This window comes from Oenanthe melanoleuca, chromosome 4, assembly GCF_029582105.1.
Source record: "Oenanthe melanoleuca isolate GR-GAL-2019-014 chromosome 4, OMel1.0, whole genome shotgun sequence".
Lineage (NCBI taxonomy): Eukaryota > Metazoa > Chordata > Aves > Passeriformes > Muscicapidae > Oenanthe > Oenanthe melanoleuca.
This window is the reverse complement of record NC_079337.1, coordinates 30,485,622-30,506,202: the sequence shown is the minus strand read 5'-3', so window position 1 is coordinate 30,506,202 and position 20,581 is coordinate 30,485,622. Positions and strand designations below refer to the sequence as shown.

General features: G+C 39.7%; 1 protein-coding gene across 6 annotated transcripts in view; it reads right to left on the bottom strand.

Moving 5' to 3' along the window:
* Nucleotides 1-20,581, bottom strand: part of RAPGEF2 (Rap guanine nucleotide exchange factor 2) — a 185,249-nt gene that overhangs the window by 126,107 nt on the left and 38,561 nt on the right. For all 6 annotated transcript variants that reach the window (XM_056490300.1, XM_056490302.1, XM_056490307.1 and 3 more), the window contains exon 2: nt 2,466-2,536. In XM_056490300.1, coding sequence (XP_056346275.1) covers nt 2,466-2,536 — 71 coding nt within the window. The remainder of the gene's footprint in view (nt 1-2,465; nt 2,537-20,581) is intronic.

Sequence of the window (20,581 nt, the reverse complement as noted above, 5' to 3'; positions counted from 1 at the left end):
AAGAGTTGTTCTGGGTTTGATATAACAATCAATTGCCATTTACTAGATCATTCATTTCAATAGTCAACAGATTGCTACAGAAGTCACCTTAGCACTCATCTCTCACAGGATTTTACTTGTTACTTCAGCCCACTAAAAAATAATGCTCTTTGGTTCAAGTGGCAGGCTTATAGTGGTATCATGGCGATTCATAAATTGTTAATAGAAAAGTGACATCTTAATTCTGTTTGCAGATAGATATAAAAGTTAAGAATCAAGTTTTACAACCACAGCCTTTCCCACACCCTGTTATTTTAGATCTACACCTTGGACCATCTCTGAGAACTTTTCTCACAGAAAAATCTCTATTGTATGAAATTAAGCATTATGTATTGCATATCAATTTCAGCTAATGAAAAATTATCTTCCATCCTGGCACAGCAAAACAACTTTGAACCACAGAATCATTTTTTTTCAGACACTTCACCATAAAGTTGGGTCTTGTCAAAATCTTTTACAGACACTAAAAGGCTACTGTCTGCTTCTACCTCCTGGGTTTCCATCTTCCCTCTCTGATCCTGTTTTGAGAGGGAAGGGGAGCACAGACATGAAGTCACTGATGAGAAGATACCAGAAGTCATTGCTAGTGATCAGATTTAAAAATTTAAATACTGCTCAAGGATACTCTGTGCCCCATTGGTCTGGAATGATGCTGGGCAGTGTGCCACCTAAGAGCAGGAGTCACAGGAAACAGAATCACTTTAACAAGCAAGTTTTGTTCCCCTCTGAATTGGGATAGAAAGAAGCACATTCTTGATAAAGTCACACAAGTTCACCACTGCCACTGTGTTTTACAGCATTTTTGTCCCATTATTAGGACAGCAATAGGGGAGAAAATGCCTCTTAACAGAAGGTAACCAAGCGTTTCAATTTTTGTGTTGCAGCAAACAGTTAGAAACTACAGCAACCAAGTAGTACAAACTAGATTGCTTCTCAAATATTTGAAGCATAGAATTAGTTCTGATCAATAGCAGTATCCAGTTTTTGCTCAGTCACTCAACTGTGATCTTTATCCACTTCCTCAACAAATGCAATAAATTACAGATGAGATCACCAGCAAGCCAAATGGTAAGCTATTCACTACTAAAGGCTGCTTTTAATACATTCGGTTTTAATGAATCTCAGAGGGTTTTGTGGCATTCCAGTGCCACAAGAAGAGCTGTATCCTAAAGGATATTATAAAAGCTTTCAGTCCAACATCTGCCAAGAGCCCAGCCTTTTCCATGTATGGTACTGTAAACAGAAGCTCTCTTTGAGGAATTCGCTATGCTGGGAGAATGAGTTCCACACATTCCTCAGCAAGAACCTCATACTGCACAGGAAGCCAAGAAGCACACATCAACATACCACACAACCATATGTGCACACTTTGATCTTTGTAAACAACTTAACATCAGTTCAACTTCAACTATGCAAAACTTCACGTGCTAAAAGTATTGCATATAACAACATAACACAAAATACTGAATGTAACCATCACCTCCTTCCAAAGCAAATGTAATTACAGAGACTGCTTTGAAATTAACATTCACATTGCAAAATGTATCTCTCTAGCACTTTACAGAAAGAAAACCCCACCTTTTATTTTCTCCAAATTACAGAATATTGGCTTGGGAATGTGGACTCCCACAGAATGACGAAGCAAGAGACCAGAAATTAGAACCTAAACCAGCATTAATCAAATCAAAGTTGCTTCAGCATCTTCAGATGTGTCAAATGTTGTCAAAGCTCAGGATATAAAACACCAGTAATTCACCCCCTCTACCCACAAGGCACAGAGATGTGCTGGCCTCCTTCTGTAGCTGCCAGTCTCCCACTAATGTCCAAATACTCTTAAAAACCTCTGCTGTAAGATGCTTGTGGGAGGACAACTGAAACAATTACTTAAAAACCAAACAAACACAAGTCTTTAAAAAAATAGGAAGCTGTCAGGAAAGTCTTGACTTGAATTCATTTGCTACATGAAGCATTTTAATAAAAAGTGTGGATGACATTTGTCAAATATCTTTACTAAGTATTATTTGCATGTGTTATACATAATGCATCTAAAATTTCCACACAAAAGCAAGTACAAACTGAAACAGAAGCTGAAAAACAGACTCTGCTCTCATAACTACTAAAGTACATAAATCATTTCATCAATATATGGGCTTGTACTCTGTATGTAAAGCATTAATTTCTTGTCTGGAAGTATGAAAACAAAACAAATTTCCATCATAATAGATGGAAATAGATAGAACAAATAGAGATACACTAGGCAGACATACAAGGAGGAAGCGTTAGAAAAATAAAGAAGGGAAGGAAGAACGCAGTGACAGGCAGTTTGAGGTAGGGTACACAAGACTAGTATATGGTTACCAAAATTACTGTTCTTTTGCCTTGTTAGTGCATTAACATACATGGTTTTTAATGACAAAGTACCATACCTTAGCTGATGCTCTCTCAGATTAGACAATGCTTCCATTCCATGTAAATATGAATACACAATCTCCAAGTCCTACAAAAATAAGGAAAACATTTTTATTATTCTCAGTTTGGTACAAGCTGTTAAAATACTGGTTTTAAAAGCATCCAAAGCTCTCTTAACAGGGGTAGTAGGGACACTTCCAGGAGGTTAGAGGCAAACTGCAGGAACACCTTTGATTATAATCTGGAACCTCACATGAGGAAGAATGATAGCATGTCCATGTCAAATACAGAATCCTTTCTGCTTCTGCTGTCATTACTCTATGTCTAGGAAACAAGCCTAGTCCAGAATTACAGTGAACTATCTTGCAGCTATCACAGTCCTGCTTTCTAAAGCCAACATCCTCAAAACTTTTATTTACTTTGTAAAGCAAGGTCATAAGAAATCAGTATTTTCTTGTTCAGGAGAAAAGAAAAAAAGGTACATCACAGTCTAACAAAATACCCCATTGTACAGAGATATTTCTAAAATGTATCCTCTTCAAACGGAAGATAAACAACAATCTTAAATGAGAAAAAAAAAAGCTGTCATGAACAGAAAATTATTGGCATGAGATAATAAGAAAAACCAAATATGATCCTATTCATAATATGGCGAAGTTTTACATTCAACCACAGTGGACCTCCAATATTCAGCTGACAAAACATTAATAAAGATATGAAAACAACATCCAAGACTAAAACATCCTAAAACGCAACTGTGGAAACACTAATGCCAGGCTAGAGGCTTTGCTCTACTTATACACAAAATAACTACAGCATTTAAGAGAAAGCTTCAGTGAAGCCAGCAACCTCTATTTAGAGTGATTTAACTTTGGATCATGGATTTCGTGCTGTTTTATCATCCTTTTTCTTATTTTAGAACTTGGTAGTTGAGAGACAAAGTATGATACATAATTCATTAAAAATCAGAGCAACAGTCCACAACCACTAGCTGAGGCTGACAAAGTTGAGAATCAACTAACACCAACACAACTCTCGTAACTTACTGTGAGATGTTTTTCAAGTAATGGAATATATCCAAGTTAGAAATATATGAAAGGTTGATCACTGTGAAATACATGTGAATCTAAAATTGCCTAAAAAGTACAGAAATACTTGTTTTCAGACACAATGAAAGAATATTCTGTGGGCAAAGACAAAGAATTGACATCGCAGAGAGAACTTGAATTTAAGAAAGAAAAAGAAAATCCTGTTAAATACATTAAGTGCAGAAACATGCCGTACTTGTTAAAACCATGGTACAGATCAGAAAAGATACCGGCAGTTACACTCAGTGGCTAAGGCTAAATAGATACCACTCATTCTATAACAAAAAGCATGTCTTTTTCTCACAGTGGAAAAGGCATATGCTCAGTTTGAAAAAGCAGAAGAAACACACACGCCAAAGTGCTGCAATTTCACTTCAATTTTGGCCCTTCTGTTCCCTTGCCCTCTAGAGGCCTTGGTCCTTCGAAGAGAAAAGGGCACATCAAAGACAGAAGTAATTATGCATGTATTGGGATGGAGGGACTCTGCACATAGAAGGCTCTGAAGAGAAAATACAGTAGTGGCTCGTCTTTTTACTTTTTTTTATAAAATTGAAGTGTGTGAAAGACGTGTCTGCTGCAGTCAGTGACCTGCTCACTCGGCAGACTGGCTGGAGGTGAGCAGAGGCCCCCGGGAGCCCTGTGCTGGCGGCAGGGCGAGATGCAAGCCAGACAGTCCCCGTGGCACCGCTGCTGCTCAGCCAGACGCGCCGGGCGCCGCGGCACACGCCAACAGCTGCCCTGGGAACTTGGGAGGGGACCACTGAGGATCAGATGCTCATAGCAGCATCTTACATGGGAAAGAGCCTGGCCAGAAAAATGCTGCCCTAACTCATTTTCAGCAAGTCTCTCTAACAACAAGCAGAGAAAAAAGGAGAGTAACCTTCTGCCACCATCTTGCACGGAGGTTTCTCTGGAATGGCAGAGACTATCTGCTGTAAAGTATTCACAGAAGAATAGAGAACCATTAAGGATGCTAGCTTACAGACCCAAAAGTGGACCCACGGGCATGTGGTTTCCAAAACTGATGGGTGACACAAACCTAGTGACCAACCCCACAGATGAACAAAGCAGTGATGAACACAGGTTGTGTTCTGAGAGAAATGCAGCTGAAGTGACTCAGTGCAGGGGGAATGCACTAAATCAAGGAAAGGAGTCATAGAACCATAGAATGGTTTGGGTTAAAAGGAATGTTAAAGATCATCATTCCAACACTCCTGCCATGGGCAGGGTCTACTTTCACCAGATAAGGTGATTCAAAATCTCATCCAGCCCAGCCTTAAGTCATTCTGACCAACTTCACAAGCAACAAGTTATGCTTAGTGAACTCTTTCTTTTAAAGTAATTCCCTTTCAAAATACAAGCATACTTGTCAAATATTTGCAAGTACAACATCCCATAGGTCCACAGATGAGGAACCCCAGATGGTGGATGTCCTTGAATAAAAAGAAAAAAAAAAAGAAAAATAAAAAGAGGTTCAAAAAAATGTAAAGAACTCTAATAAAAGGGAGAGGTAAGGAAGAAAAAAGTACAATTAATGAAGTCTTTACTTTTGTTTCCATCATAGTTGCTGGCTAAAGATACCTCACTACTGAGATAAATAAGGTGAGGGGCTTTTTTTGACTCGGAAGGAAAAAAAAAAATAAAAGAAGGACAGCAAGAAAGCATTCTAACATCTCAGCTGCCATGCACTGGATGTTTCCGACAAGTTCCAAAGTGAGCTGCTGCTCATTCTTTAAGCAGTCTTCCCAGAGGCGTCTGGCAGGGAACAGCTCCCTCTAGCACCAAAAGTTGGGCATTGAAATTGAAAGAACAAAAAAAACCCCTTTCAACCAACTTCTCCATAATACTGCAAAGTACAAAAAACTACAGTAGAGTCAAAAGAGCAAATATAAATTCATGCGTGGTCAGTAGGCTCTGCACACACTTTCAGTCAGCCTGCAGCACTGAAGAAGAGGAAGGCAATTAAAAAAGAATAAAATCTGAATGTCAAGTTATTGTTGTTAGGTCACATCAGTTTTCCATTTATCTCAGGAAAAATTACACTGTGCTTGCTTGGCAGAAATACTCATTATCGAACACCAATAGCTGTTTCAACTTCTTAATTCAAAGTGAATTGACAGAATGCAAGAGTCCTTTGGAAACATCAGTGCCAAATACTGCAATATCCTAAGCAGATTCCAAGTGCTTGAAATGAAACCATTTAACAAAAATAACACACACACAAACAAACTTAGACATGTAAGCTATGAAAGTTTTTGATTTTGATATTCAAGACACTTGACAAAAGCTAAACTTCCAAATTTCTAAGGAAGAGAACTTTGTCTTTAAAGGACATGACACGCCTACACGATTTATGCCAACTAGTTAAGCAAAACCCTTGAAGCAGCAGCTAAATTTAAGCCCACTGTGACTAACACAAACATTTCTGCCAGTTCGCAGTGTCCCTGAAAGCTGCCTCTAGCTAATGCACAGGGTATGTACAAGTAGGCAAGTGACAAAGGCACAGATGCTTCCTTGGGTGCTGTTTCCACAAGGCGTGCACCCAAATAACCACCGGAGGGCAGAGCGAGCCACCGAAACCTCAGAGAGAGCCATTCTCTCCAGCTTCTCCCTGCACTGTTTCGAACGCAACTTTGTAAGAGTTTGAACACTCCAAGAGGAGCAACGCTAATCAGCACCACCACAACTGGTTCAATATTCTGCTACAGGAAGGACCATTTATCCAAAATCACGGAGGAACTACCAGCTTTCTGCCTTCTACTTTTATCCAGCCAGCAGAAATTAAAAAAAAAAAAAAAAAAAAAAAAAAAAAAAAAAAAAAAAAAAAAAAAAAGGCAGAAGCCATGCAAAGGCTTGGTACACAAAGGTTGTGGCAACAGCTTGAAAGAAAAAATATCTCAATGGAAACTCCAAACCCAAAAATTAAATGCAAAGCACAAATTAGTGCAGATTTTAAAGCATGTTTTTATTTAAATGAAAGCTAAAAGACTGAAATCTAATCTACACTTAAATCTGTACTGCAGCCAAAGTCATATGCTTAGGTTGCTGTGTGGGAAGCAGCATGAAATTTGTTTAATTCAGTGTTATTTCTTAATTTACTTGTTTCTGTGGTGTCAGATGGATCATTTTAAAGTTCTGACTGTACATTGAAACAAAACAGAGACACTCAAGTTTTAACACAGCTCAACTTCAATTAGATCTGCAGAAACATACTGGTCTGCAACCTTACCTCTGCTCTCCATTCTAATAAAAATCTGTCTATGTTTATGCCCAGACTTTCTATCCATTTGATTTGTGCTTCAAACATGTTTGCCATTTGCAAAAGCCAGAGAAACCCAAACCAGAATGCTGGCCCCAAATTCATACTAGCTTAATGAAGACATTTTTTACTTTATTAAGATGATAGAGATGTGAAAACTTGCTATTTTGGACAGAAAAACTTAAACCTCTCTAAAAAATGCAAACTTACACTGATTTCAGTCCTGGTTGGCATTAAGGTATGAAACTACAGGCCAAGCTTGACTATTCATCCCTTGTCACAGTTAAGCAAAATCCTGAGAAATTCACTGCTCTCCAAGTAAGAAATTCAGTCATTTCTGTGATGTGGCAAACAAGCAGAGAGCAGCTTTCATCTCATAATAGTTTGGTTTCTTTCAAATCAAAAGGCAAAAATAAAAAAACAAGCTAATGACTTGATTCACGGTCTTGAAGGATAGAAAAAAAACGTAACTTTTCAAAGCACCTAATATTCACCTGAGGCTCAAAAAGGTCTGCTTGCTGAGAGTAATTGAGTATTTTGAAAGGCTGATCTCTTAAAAACAACCTATCTTTAGTTCACACTCAGCCAACCACCAGGAGAACCAGGCTCCCCATCTCATGTGGCCACTCCAGACCCCACGCCAAGCCCAAGTTTCACTGCAGTGAAAACAGGAGGCCCCACCTGGTCCCTCCATGCTGATTCCTGCCACCTCCCCAGCCCCAGGGTGAGCACCTGCTCACAGGGACCCAACTTGGAGCTGCTCTCTTGGCAGCACAGACCCATGATCCCCAGTGTCAAGGTCAGGGAGGCAACTCTCCTGCAGCCTGGAGGAGGTGGGACCTCCAAGTCTTTCACGGGTTTCAACAGACCATGAAACTGCTGGCAGGAAGAGAGGCATTTCTGTATGGCTGACTGAACAGTTATTTTAGCTCAGACTGGGACCTCCCCAAATTGTGATGTACTAACAACAGCAGCAGTGCCAAGTTTTTTCTTCTTATTGAGCAATGAATCCAAAGAGCAACAATCCAAACCCAGGTTGTTGAAGTCCTGCCTCTCTTTCATTGTAGCTGTAGGATCCCGTCTTTTTCCCTTTTCTTCACACAACCAGCACCTGAAACCACATGAGTCTCAGCTAGGGTAGCTATACCAAGCACTTTTCTTCTTTTTTTCCTCTGCTATTGATTTAGCACTGGCCTGTCTGGCTGCCTGTACTGGCTCATCGAGGCCACAGCAGTCACCAAAAGAAAGACTGGACTACAGCAACATCAATCCCACCCGGCTTACACAAAAACTTCCATATGCCTGGAAGAGCTCTGGCCACTCCCATGTAGGTTTGCTCACATCTGGTTCACACTGAAATGCCAGGCTGTCACCCAGAGCAGCTGAGGAGATGACAGGTCATTTCAGAGACAGCAAGGTGTGCAGGCAGGGCAGGGCAGGGCAGCTCATCAGCTACCCCTGCCAAACCTCCCTCTGAAGGCGAGACCTGAGGGAGACTAAACACTCACCTAAGGGTGAGCTCATATTCTGCAAATAGTGACCTGCAAAATACAGGAGCAAACCACAAAAACTGACTTCCACAGTGACAGAAAAATCCAGTATTGCTGATACCAAAGTCACTGCCATATACACATGAAGATGAATATTTCATCTTTACCTCCAGTGTGCCAGCAGTGGAAAAAAACCTGAACACACTGATAACTGCTGTGCAGGAACGTGCCCAGGTATGTACACACTTATCACTGAGCCATAAAGAGATTAAAAAGAATATTTGTCTGCAAATTTTTAACATTCTTTTTCTTACACCAGGACCTTAAAATTCAGGTGAGGGTGCTGCCACACGGTAAAAGCCTGGCATTATCCAACCTATTATACTACCAATTTAAAGTAAATTTTTCTTTTTACCTTTACTGCAAGCTTCAAAAATATTTCTCTACAAGCCATTCTTACTATTGTATATAAAGATCCATGGCTTAAAATAAACTAAAGCCTAAGTTATTGGAAATAATTTACTGATGCTGAATTGGCAACTATACAAAAAGAAATTAAATATTTATGTGAAATTACATATGTTTAATGGCCCTCATTGGTACTTTCATGAATGAAATTCCATGGGCCATTCCTTAAGGAAGAACATAAATTTTGTAAATTTACCTGAAAGTTCTGAAAAATCTTACCATCTTAACTTGTATGCATTGATCGCAACTAACATGCATTATATCCTGGGGAATTCATGACAAAACATCACTCCACAGCAACCAGGCATGCCTAAACTTGGGAATCAGCCTTCACCAGAAGGCCATCCAGCCAACCCAAGCCTTCACTTCCTTGAGGCAGTGGAAAAGAGATACCGTATTGATCTTGTTAAGAGTTGTTGACACACAAAAATTGTTATTTTGAACTCCACCATGGGGAGTTCTGGGTTACAGGTGGAATTTTTAAACTGGATTAGAAACACAAGGAACAGGCGATTTTAATCTGAAACCCATGCATGAAGCTCATCAGGAATAACTCCAAAACCCCATAAAGAAAAAGGAGAAATTCCATTTTCCTAGAAGTAGTCCCAGTACAAAACAGAAACATGCTTTTCCAAAGACTGAACTGAATTACTGCTTCCATGTCAGATGCTGGAGAAACACCACAGGATCACAGTAAAATAACTGCAGAGAAATATGATGTTTCAGCGGGGAAATCAGCTTTCCTGTCTTTAAAAGATACTTTATTTCTTTTGTGAACTATTTTATTTCTAAAGAGCTTCCCTCAAAAGACAATTTCATTACATGCTCATTTCTGCCTTTCAGAATTGTTTTTTTTCTAATTGGAAGTGTACAAAAATGACTTGGAAGGTTCAGCGACCCACCCACACAAACAGACTTTTAACACTGTCTCAAGAGTAGTACAATTGATTCAACATATCCTGCTGGTCACAGAGCTTTCACCAGAATAAAGTGGAAAAAAAAATTAAGACATTCATTATTATAATCATCCCATAAGATGAGGGGATGAACATGGAAAGGGTAGACACGAAATTAAAGCCTGCCATGCCATAGAAGTCCATGAGCTAACTAATGAGCATAGGAAATTACAGGGTAGTGCAGTGCATTTCTTTTCTGCTTTCTGGACTCTCAGAAGTCAGACAATTAAATGCTTAACACAAAAGACCAAGTTCTGCAGTCAGAAATCCAAAGGTTGATCGCATGTCGAAATGGAAGAAAAACAGTTCCACCACAAAAGATTGCTTCTACTGACAGCACAGTCCATACTTATAAATGGCATTTCAATTATTCACCATTGAAAATATATGGAGTTGTCTTTTTGCATCTTTTCAATATTTATTGCCAGTAGTTGAGATTTGCATTAAGACTGCTAAATCCATTTTCACATTCATTGCACAAATATTCATATCTTTTGTTGCAGAGAGGTTTTTTTAATGCTAAATAGAGTTTCAAATTGTTTTGAGATAGGGTTATTTATCCCATACTTTTCATTAGCTATATGAAATAACACTCAGTATCCTATTAAACAAAAATCAATCTTGCACTAACAAATAGATCAGCTGCTAAACATGGTGGTATACTTATTTTTAAACAACTACTTGTAGCAGAGACCAATTTTATGTAAATTTTTTCAAAAATACAGTACTATAATCATTGGCAGCTTTCAATTAAAAAAAAAAAAATCTTTAAAAAAGAATCAAGAACTGAAAAGGGAAAAGTGAAGTAATACACAAATGTCCTGGAGTTCATAGTCAAAAAGTAACTCCAGGTTGGCACCAAGTTGTGATGGCAGAAGCACTTTAAAGGACATCAGCATCACAAAACTAAGTTGGCTACAAAAAGACGACCATGGTGGATCATCTAAGGTTTCCTTCCAAAAATAGGGCCAGTAGTAAGCTGTGTTTAGAGGATTCCCCAAGAGCTGTGAGAGCAAGATTGTGACAGTTTTCAGATACTTTAATGGTGGGTTTGGGGGGCTTTTTAAGAGTGCTTAATTAGTCTACAGATATCAAAGTAGGCAGGTTAATATCCATTATACCAGGTTACTCACAAGGACTATAGTTGACACAACCTAGGAATAACTAAGCCAGTCAAACAACTTGCCACGAAAGAAGCACATCACTGCAAACTTGACCTAGATGAAACAATCATACAAACTCCCTTATACTGAGCAAGGGCATATCTATTTTCTGAAAAAAATTAAGCTTCTGTAAAGCCTAGGTCCTGGTACTTCAACATCACAGCCACAGCTATTCCTTCTTCAAATGCATCATTAAAAGTGTTGTGATCATTAAAAAATCCCAACACTGTACACTTTGTAGCATACTGGTATCCATGGTGGATGAACACAAGGTGGACGAGATGTGTTAAATGGGGCCAGTATTCCCAATCATAAGAAAAATGTCACAGTGACATAGAAGAGGTGCCTTTCATCAGCTGATACGTAGTAATTGCTCCTGTGAATACTTTAAGCTTTCCATAATGAACAAATTGTAAATTCAGTACCAGGACAAGGCAGAAATGTGCCTGAGCTGATGAAAGGATAACCCAGTAAGCCACCTCTGCACAATTACCTGCAATCATCTGTCTGCACCTGAAGCTGTAACAGTCCCAAATGCTCATATTTAACTTCTCAGTTAATAATTCTCTGCATTATACCTTGCTTTTAAAACAACACCTTGGAACAAGCCTTCTTGTGTTGTTGGGAAGGAGCAGTCCAGCAATGAAATGGGGGTTTCAGCACTGTCCCAAGTGCTGAATGTCATCACACTCCACCCTCGGGTTTGTGCATTTTCTCCCTTGCCAACCAAAACCAAACAAACCCCAAAACTACCCAGAAACACAAGCTCCATCCTCATCAAGAAAAAATCAGTTCCCAACCCAGGCAGCAATATACTCCTTTCAGAACTACCCAGAGCATCAGGGCCACCTCCACTTTGTAAACTGGAGTTTTCTAGAAGCCCATGATGCTAGGGGAGACCCTGACCACTCCTCCAGAGGCTACTTCTCACCACTGAGCTGAGCTTCAGCCATGAGGAGCTCCAGGCTGCAGCTCCTGGCTGACTACCATGACAACTCACATCCAGAAACAAAAGGAACTGCACGCGTTGAGAACTGTGCTCTGCCAGAACGTACTACGAAAATATCTCAGTAGTACTATAATCACCAGAAAATACACTGACTTGTTTTCTGTGGCTGGCTTACAATCATTTCATATTACTGGCTTACAACCAACCAAAGCAAAAACACGAAACAAACAAAACAAAAATAAAGTTCCCCTTTCCAACCACAAAGGCAACAGTGGGTATTTGCTGAAGTAAAACTGAACTATTTCTTTTTGATTTTGAAAGTTTGGGGTTTTTTTAATTGGAAATAATGTTGTTCAGTTTCTTCATATTTATGAATTTTAAAAAAGCAGATAGAAGAAAATCATAAGAGGGAGAAAATATTACACCACAATTAATTTCAAAAGTTTATATCCCAATATAGATCCTTTATATTCATGTTTTTAAAGAAAGCATTAAAATTCATTTAGACAGACAGAGTTTTCCCAGAAGTTAAACACACAAGTTAGCCAAGAGTCATGTGCTTTTTTCTTCTCAGCAGCTACATTTCCAGCATATTTCAGAGCACTGCTTCCAAGAGATATAAATCTTACTTGAAGCATCAACAGTAGGTCGCATGAAAATTATTCCCAGGCTATCAGGCAAATTATGATACTGAAGTACATATTTGCATGTCAAATCATTCTTCACACAAAAATGAATCACAAAAGTTACCAATGGTCACATCCTTCCAGAGCTGGCATTGCTGATTTCTGTAAAGAAGGCAAACAGACAACTAAACACTCCTAAAGTACTTTCCACAGAATAATCGTCAAGCCTGATTTTATTTCTTAGCTCAGGTATTTTCTGAAACAGAGACTGTATTTAATAACTCCAAATTATCACCTTCTGGGATTTTTTTGTGGGTTTTTTTTTCTCTTCCTATAAGCAATGTAGAATTCTGAGAGGGATGTAAGTTCCAGGTTTGCTTTTTTGAGTATTACTCAGGGTTGAATTGATTTCTGTATTTCAGATGGGCTTTCTGGGGACACTGCTTTGATCTGACTTCAGCACACATTTTTACTCTTAGAGCAGAACACCAATCACCTAAGAAATCTGCACTTCAAATGGGCAAACATCCACAAAGGTCAAGCTTCTGTAGGATCATGGTGGTGAAGCCTGGCCCCTCTCAGGCCATCGCACTGCAAGGTAAATGCAGCTCCAAGTACCATAAAACCAGATGCAAAACACTAGGTAGTGCCCTTCCATTGCTGAATGGGTTGGTGATTATTCTGTGGAAAGTACTTGAGAACTTTAGTTGTTTGTTTGCCTCCTTTACACAGAGGAGTAATGTCAGCTCTGGAAGGATGTGACCACCACTTTTGAGATTAAGATGCTCTCTCAGGCACTGGGAAAGCATCTCACACCTCAGTGAGCAAAGCCCACCTGGCACAGCTGTCTCCTCTCTGTCTTGGGCTTATGGTGTGACCCTTTAGTGGTCCAAGTCCAACAAGCAGAAGTCATGCAGGCACCCAGCTGGGTTCAGCTCATCTGCTCTGCTCTGCCTGTTAAGGTGCAGTGACACAGAGCAGCTGCAGCTTAAGTAACATCACTGCCTTAGAAGGACTTGAGTGGTTCAATCTTACCTGGCACAGCATCCGCAAGGGAAAATGATCAGGAATCTCACAAGTGTTTAAAGAACACAAGAGAAGTCACACTGTTAAACTTCACTCTGCCAGCCCCTAAAAAAATCCCTCCTGGTGGGAACAAACCATTCAGCCTGTTTGGCTGTACTGTTAAATCATAGGAGAGAATCTGGAACCACCCTTCTCAAATATCCCCCATTAGCAGCTCTAGATAGCTCTTTCTCAGCTCTTTGAAATCCTTTTCATCTCCTCACACCTGCTGAAGGCATCCATCAGATAGCTCAACCCCAAGACCTTACACTTACACCGTTTGTCAAATAGCCAGGTCCATACCTTAAACACTGCATTTGTACCACAGATTGCAGAGTTGGTCACACAGACGTGATTTTCACTGGCTATCACAAAGAGGAGATTCTGAAAAGGCTGGAAGCTGCGAATTCAGCTGATCTGCCACATACTCTGTTCCCTGACTTGCTGGCTCTGTATATTTTTCAGTAACTCTACCAACAACCATAAAGGCCGAGATATTGCCAGTTATTTTTTGTGACCAGTTAAGAACACAATGTATCACAATAGCAGTGACTGCTCTAGGCTGGCCTGCTAACGATCTACTGAACTAGACTTTAATTTCTACAAACTGCTAGTGAGATATGTGGCTGTCATGTCACAGCTGAAGTTCAAAAACGTCCCTCCATATGTTATCTTCATTTCTCTCCCCAGAAGCCCCAACAAAGAAGGACATTTACAAGTCAGCAGGTGGTACAGTTCCAAAGGACCAACAGCAAGTGTTGCAGGATTGAGAATCCAAACACACCGACACAAGAAAACCCTGTCCACAGGACAACAGCAGGCAGCCTCTCAGAATCTTAATCCAACCCATATTAAAAGGAAAGAGGTTTTTCCATAGTCTTTCCAGAGCAGGACCATATGTCACATGCTTTGCTCAGTGCAAGTTAAACACATTAGAGGTATAACACTGAATTCCTCTTGTATAATAAAATACACATCCTTGGTTTCATAAAAGTATTTTGACCTAGTTCTTAAGCATCATTTTTTATAAACTTTTAACCAGTTCTTGATATGTAAAAACTTAACAGTTGATTTGCATACTAATTTAGACTGAGCATATGACAGCCATCCATTTACCAAATCTTAACAAGATACTGCTTTATCAACTCCTGAGCAAAGGACATTTGTTCTCAAACCAAGTGCATACCTTCACAGCAGCTTAAAATCACGTGTTGTCTCCAAAATCAGACATTAAAGGTATGCACATTCCTCATCAGAGATTACCTCTTATCTCCTGAGTCTGACGACTCGCTCTTAACATAAAAAACAACTCCAAACAGAGCTCAGGTGAGGCATGGCAGTGGAATATCACAGCCCTCCAAAGAGCACTCAGATGGACAATAGGTGCAATCTCTGCCAGCGGAACACCACATTCAGTGGCAAGAAGCCTTTGCAATTAGGAACCCAACTCTAAGCAGGTTTGAGCACCACATCACTACCTAAGCATTCCTAAGGCTGTACTAATACATATGGCCAAAGTTAACTAGCTGCTTCCATAGCCCTCGAATGTCCTAAAATATAGAAGAAACAAACCCCTTTCCATGTTTTTTCCCGAGTCTGCCACAAGAACATAGGGGTGACAAACACAATTTCAAACAGCAGTGAACCTTTCCTAAAGTAACAATGGCCCAACAATGGTGATGCTGGATGAAAAAAAAAAAAAAAAAAAAAAAAAAAAAAGGGAGACCCATCAGAAACACTGCCATCTCCTCCAGGAGCCTTACTCCAGGAACATCTGTTGGGACATGTGGATGCACCACGTTCACCCGTGGTGATTCTGAGCTTTGGGCAAAGAGGCAGAGGGATGATTAGTGACGTGACTAGCAGCAGAGGGCTCCTACAAAGGCTGGCCATGGTGACTGAGGTAATGGTCGCAGAGGGATGGCAGGGCAAGGCATAAGGACACCACACCTGTGGTGTTCAGCACAAGGAACTGAGATACAGGCAGGTTTATCATTAGCTCTGGCTCCATGGCTGTCTGTTGGTACCTACAGAGCTAATTACTGTTTCTGCTCTCTGCTCCCCAACCCCACTTGTAAGTGCTCATTATGTTAGGAGTCAGGCAATACCCACAACAGCCTCCACTACATTTAGACAGCACTTCTCTGCTGGAGAAGTAAGCCACAGAAACCGTGGAGAGTGAGATGCAGAAGGCAGATCCACAGGGAGTCAGCTCAGGAGCAACAGAACTGGATCAAAACTAGCTCTGTGGAAATCCAAGGTGCTTTCTGCATCCTGTTCACTACCTCCAGGTTCAAAAATAAACCCCAGTAGTTACACCATCCCTGCATCATCATAAGCTTTCCTCAGTGTGTCTGCTGCCTCTCAACTAAAGCATCCTGCAGGACCTGACCTATCCTTGAAAAATTATCACAGCACGTGTAAACTGAAAGGGAAGCGTGCAAGTGTTAAGACTTTTTCCTCTGAAGACAACATTCTCAGTTACATTTAACACAGATCATTATTATTTCTTATGTCACACATCAACAACTGGCTTTTCTGCCAGATTTTATCTTTTTAATCTGCAAGTGGTCAGCAGTCTCAGACAAATCATCTAGTTCAAGAAACAGCAGACTGCAAACTTTTCATCCACAACACAATACAAACAAGTGTTTTCGGATTAGAAAGTCATTGTTTCTACATACAAGACCCATGCACTACAGCTGAGAGCTTCAGACAAACTAAGGTTTTACCTTGTCACATTAGCCCCTCCACTTTACCTCTCTCACCAGCATTCTTAACCCATTTCAAAAGTTTGATTTTTTCACAAAGACATGAGGTTTTTGGCTCCTTTGTGAAACTATCAATTGATGTAGAGTAGCAAATACATCTACCATTTGCTTTTTCCTCATCCTTAATTCAGAGGAATTAATTTCTTATATTTCTAGTGCATTCCCTTCTGTAGTTTCAGTAATACTAACATTCAGCCCTAACAGGCAGATGGTCAGCATAGAAATGAATGAGAGGTCTCAAAGTAGCTGCTAGAGGGAAAACAGCACTAAAGAAACTACCAGGAGAGGAAAGAACTTGTCACCTCTCTTGGCAGTCTCAAATACTAGAAAAAGCCTGAATGAATCCAGCAGTAGCTCCAAGACCCCACACATTTAATTGCAAGCCAAATCCTGCAAAATCTGGTAAAAGTTCTACAGAGTTTCCAGCTGTACTTTTAACTAAAGCTTTTTGGCTCTTGGGAAGGTACAAAGAGCAGCCAGGAACTCTGGATGTGCCCATGAAAACAACCAGCAATGCAGTAATTTTCTTGTAAATTTTGTAAATACTTCATGTCTGTTCTCAAATAGGGGACCCTGCAGCTTCAGTTAGCCCAGCCGATTACTACATGATGCTAAAAATGCCAAGGTTATGAGTTTGATCCCCATATGGGCCATTCACTTAAGAGTTGGACTCGATGATGCTTGTGAGCCCCTTCTAACTCAAAATATTCTGTGATTCCTTCCTTTCTGTACTTTGAATACACCACAACTGTACTGCTTATGCTTTATATTTATCTTCCCACAGCTGAATGGACTAAAAATAAGGCAAAATTTGGCTGTGGATCTTAGTCACAAATAACAAATTCAAGCTCTCTGCAGTTTGACTGCACTTTGGCCAAATACTATTTGCTCACATTTAGTGCACGTGCTGGCACAAAACCTGCCCTGCACGCAGGTTGGGGGAACCTGCACTCACAAGTGCCCTGCTAAATTTAAATTCTGCCCTGGAAGATTGTGAAGACCTTTTTGCAACCTCCCAGAGACTGCCCTATGATTGCAAGCTATGTACTGATGCAGCACATGTACTAAGTGCTGTCTTCTGCCAGCTCTGCTCGGGTGGGTACTGTACAGATGAAAGACCACACTGACAGACAGAGACAGTTGCTCCTCCAGTTTCAACAGCAAGTTTTGCCAGAGGAGATTCCCCAGAGTTACAGTCATGATTTAGCTGGCTCTGCACAGTTGGCTAACCCAGGGGTCAAGGTCTGCACTTTTTTTTACCATTGACTTGCACTTCCCTTTCTGCTTTTTTTTTTTCTTGTTTTGTTTTTTTTTTAAGACTTAAAAGTTAACTTACAAGTCAAGAACAGCAAATGACTTGGTTTGTATTTTGGGGGCTTTTTTGAGGAGGGGGTTAATTATTGAAATACTACATTTTCATTTTAGTATACAAAGGAGTCATAGATTTCTAACCTTAAAATTACAGAGCAGCTTCCTTCAAAGGATATTTTGATTTTCTTTCCCACGGCACATGACAAGACCCTAAGCTTAAGCTTTAAAGCAAGAACACATACTCTCTGAAATAATTGCACTGTGAACTCCCAGAAGGTACCAGCTGAGTAAGAAGTAAGAGGGTGGCTAGTTGAGGTTAGCTATTTACTAGGTTACAGTTACAGTCACAGGCAGGACACACAAAGTGTATGAAAGGACCATTTGGCCTTTAGGGAACCAGCTGATAATTCCAGGCAGTTCAGGGTCAACATGATATCCTTTACTGTATCATGGAGCTGGTGGAGGTGTTGGGCTCCTTTGGCATTTGGGGGAATGGTCACAACTGTGAGGGGGCAGGGGGTGACAGGACAATGCCAGGCTCAGGCCACTGTAAGAAAGCCTACAGCTTTCTTCATTCTGTGCTTTCTGAAATTCATTTTCTGGAGTTACTTCAAAGATATTTAGTGTTTGGGGAATTAACTACATCATTTTGATGTTCTAAACAGTGGAATTAAGGACTTTCTGAGAAGCAGGGTTGTACAATAGATCCTTAGGCATTTCTTTTGAAGCTCTGGCAATAGCTGATCACCTTGTGGCATTGGTATGGTCTCACTTGGTAAATGGGAATTTATCTAAGGCAAACTGGCCTTAGTTTCACTGCAAGTGATTTAGAATTCCCAAGGGACAGGGGAAGAGAAACAAATACTGCATTCAATACTGATCCAGAGACATAACCAAAGAAATAAGCACAAGTCACTGTAATAATCTGATGGAGTTGCAGCACATCTGATTTCAGAAACTTTTCATAAGTTTCTTGTAATTCTCTTCTCCATTCACTTATACCTAAAAAGTCTTGGGGGAAAAAAACATAAAACCTTCTGCAGAAGAAATTTGACTGGAATAATAAAGGTTTCTCAGCAAAGACAACCTGAGTTTAAGCTTAACTTTAGATGTTGTCAAGAAAAAAAAAAACTGAGTACTATGCTAACAGCCTTACAGGAACCGATGAAGCTTGCAAACCTGATCTAAAAAAGTCAGAATATAATTTAGAGAAATGAAATAGTACGACCTGAAGCTCTTTCAAAGGTACAGATCAAAAAAGTGGACCCCATATTTTATTACAACATATTTATTCTTTTTATTGAACAAAGAAGGCTTTTGTACACATCCTGCATATATCTTAATTTTTGTCACTTATGAGTCCACTAGCTAGTTTCAAACATTTTTGATAGCATGGAAGATTTACAACAGAGAGAAATAGAGAAATTCAAATAAACTGGAAGCAACAAGTCTGTAGGCAGAGAATCACAAGAAAGGCACAAGTTGAGAACATCTAACACTTGAAAATACAAACATTTACACAGATTCATAAACTCACAGAATAACTCTTTAAATATTAATAAAACCCAAGCCTGCATACTAACATAAATGACCTGAAACAAAAGATCAGCTTTTCCAGGCTTTCTAAATTAAAGTTAATATTTAATACAGAGTTTTCCTTAGTCCAGTAACTAAAAGTGAGTCCTATCTTAGCAATCAGAGCATCCTACTTTCTTTCAAGTTATGAATACACTCTTGTAAATTACAAATAAAAGGTGACCTCAAAAAAAAAAAAAAAATCGAGCTTTGCTAGTTTTTAAGTAAGCACAGCTTATCCAAATTCTTGGATCTTACCAAAAAAAGCAATGCTTATATCTCTGATAGGTGACATTTTGCCCAACAAACAAGGAAAGGACTATCCCAAGCTCTCAGTGTTGGCTCTCATGGCGAGCTGGCAGAGCACTCAGGGAGGGAAGAGCTGGAGAAGCTGGAGCATTTGGCAATGGAAGACCAGGAAGTCAGTTTCCGGCTGTCTGACAAGACAATTTTCTGGCTGTAATCTCATTCTCTTAAGCAAATTAAAATAACAAAAAATGCTTTCATTGCCCGTCTGGTTAACAGCATTTCATTCACTTGAACAGCCTGCTGTTTGAATCCTTAATATGACTATTACCAAGAATTAGTTTTATTTCTGACCTCAAGCCAGCAGAAGAAAGTCTCAGAATTCCCTCACAACACTGAGATGGCCCACATAAATCCAACTTAACTCCCAGAAAGTGCTTTGTTGGTGAGTACAAGCTTTATTGAAAAAAAATAACATGCATCACATATGGAAAAAGGGTTATGGGTGGACCATTTACACAATGAACACAATAACCCTGACCAAGCAGCATCATACAAAACTCTTCTTCTATTCTCTATTCAGTTGGTACTAAAAAGCACCCTACAGTAGTTCGAAGCAGCAGTAAAATGTTGAAAATTCAATAACTGGAAGCAGTGTAGTGAAATAAGTTTTGCAACAAAACATACACAAGATTCCCAAACAAGAAGTATTCCACTACCCCTGGTGTCAACACTTTTCTCCAGAACACTGTATTAATAAAAGGCATGAAGAGGTAAATTAAAAAAGCCCTTTTGATAAGCATAAACTCTCAGCAAGAAGAGACCATGTGACTGTCTGAACTCCCAGGCACCATTCAACAAGAATCACGTTACTGCAGAAATACATTTTGACATTATTAAAGCTCTTGATTTAGCCTCACTGTAGCTCACACTTTACAAGCAACCACAGTGAGATGTCAGAAGGTGCAATGAAGTGCCTGCACTTTTTAAAAGAAGTCTTTATTTTTTTCTTTTAATATCTCCTGCACGGTCATTTCAACACCAAATCCCACAGTTAATATGGTTTTAGAAGGTTTTTGCCTCAGGTCAGTAACTTGAAAAAAACACTTAAATATTTATAAGCTTTTTATGCAACATGAAAAGCAAGAGTAACCAAATAATACTTC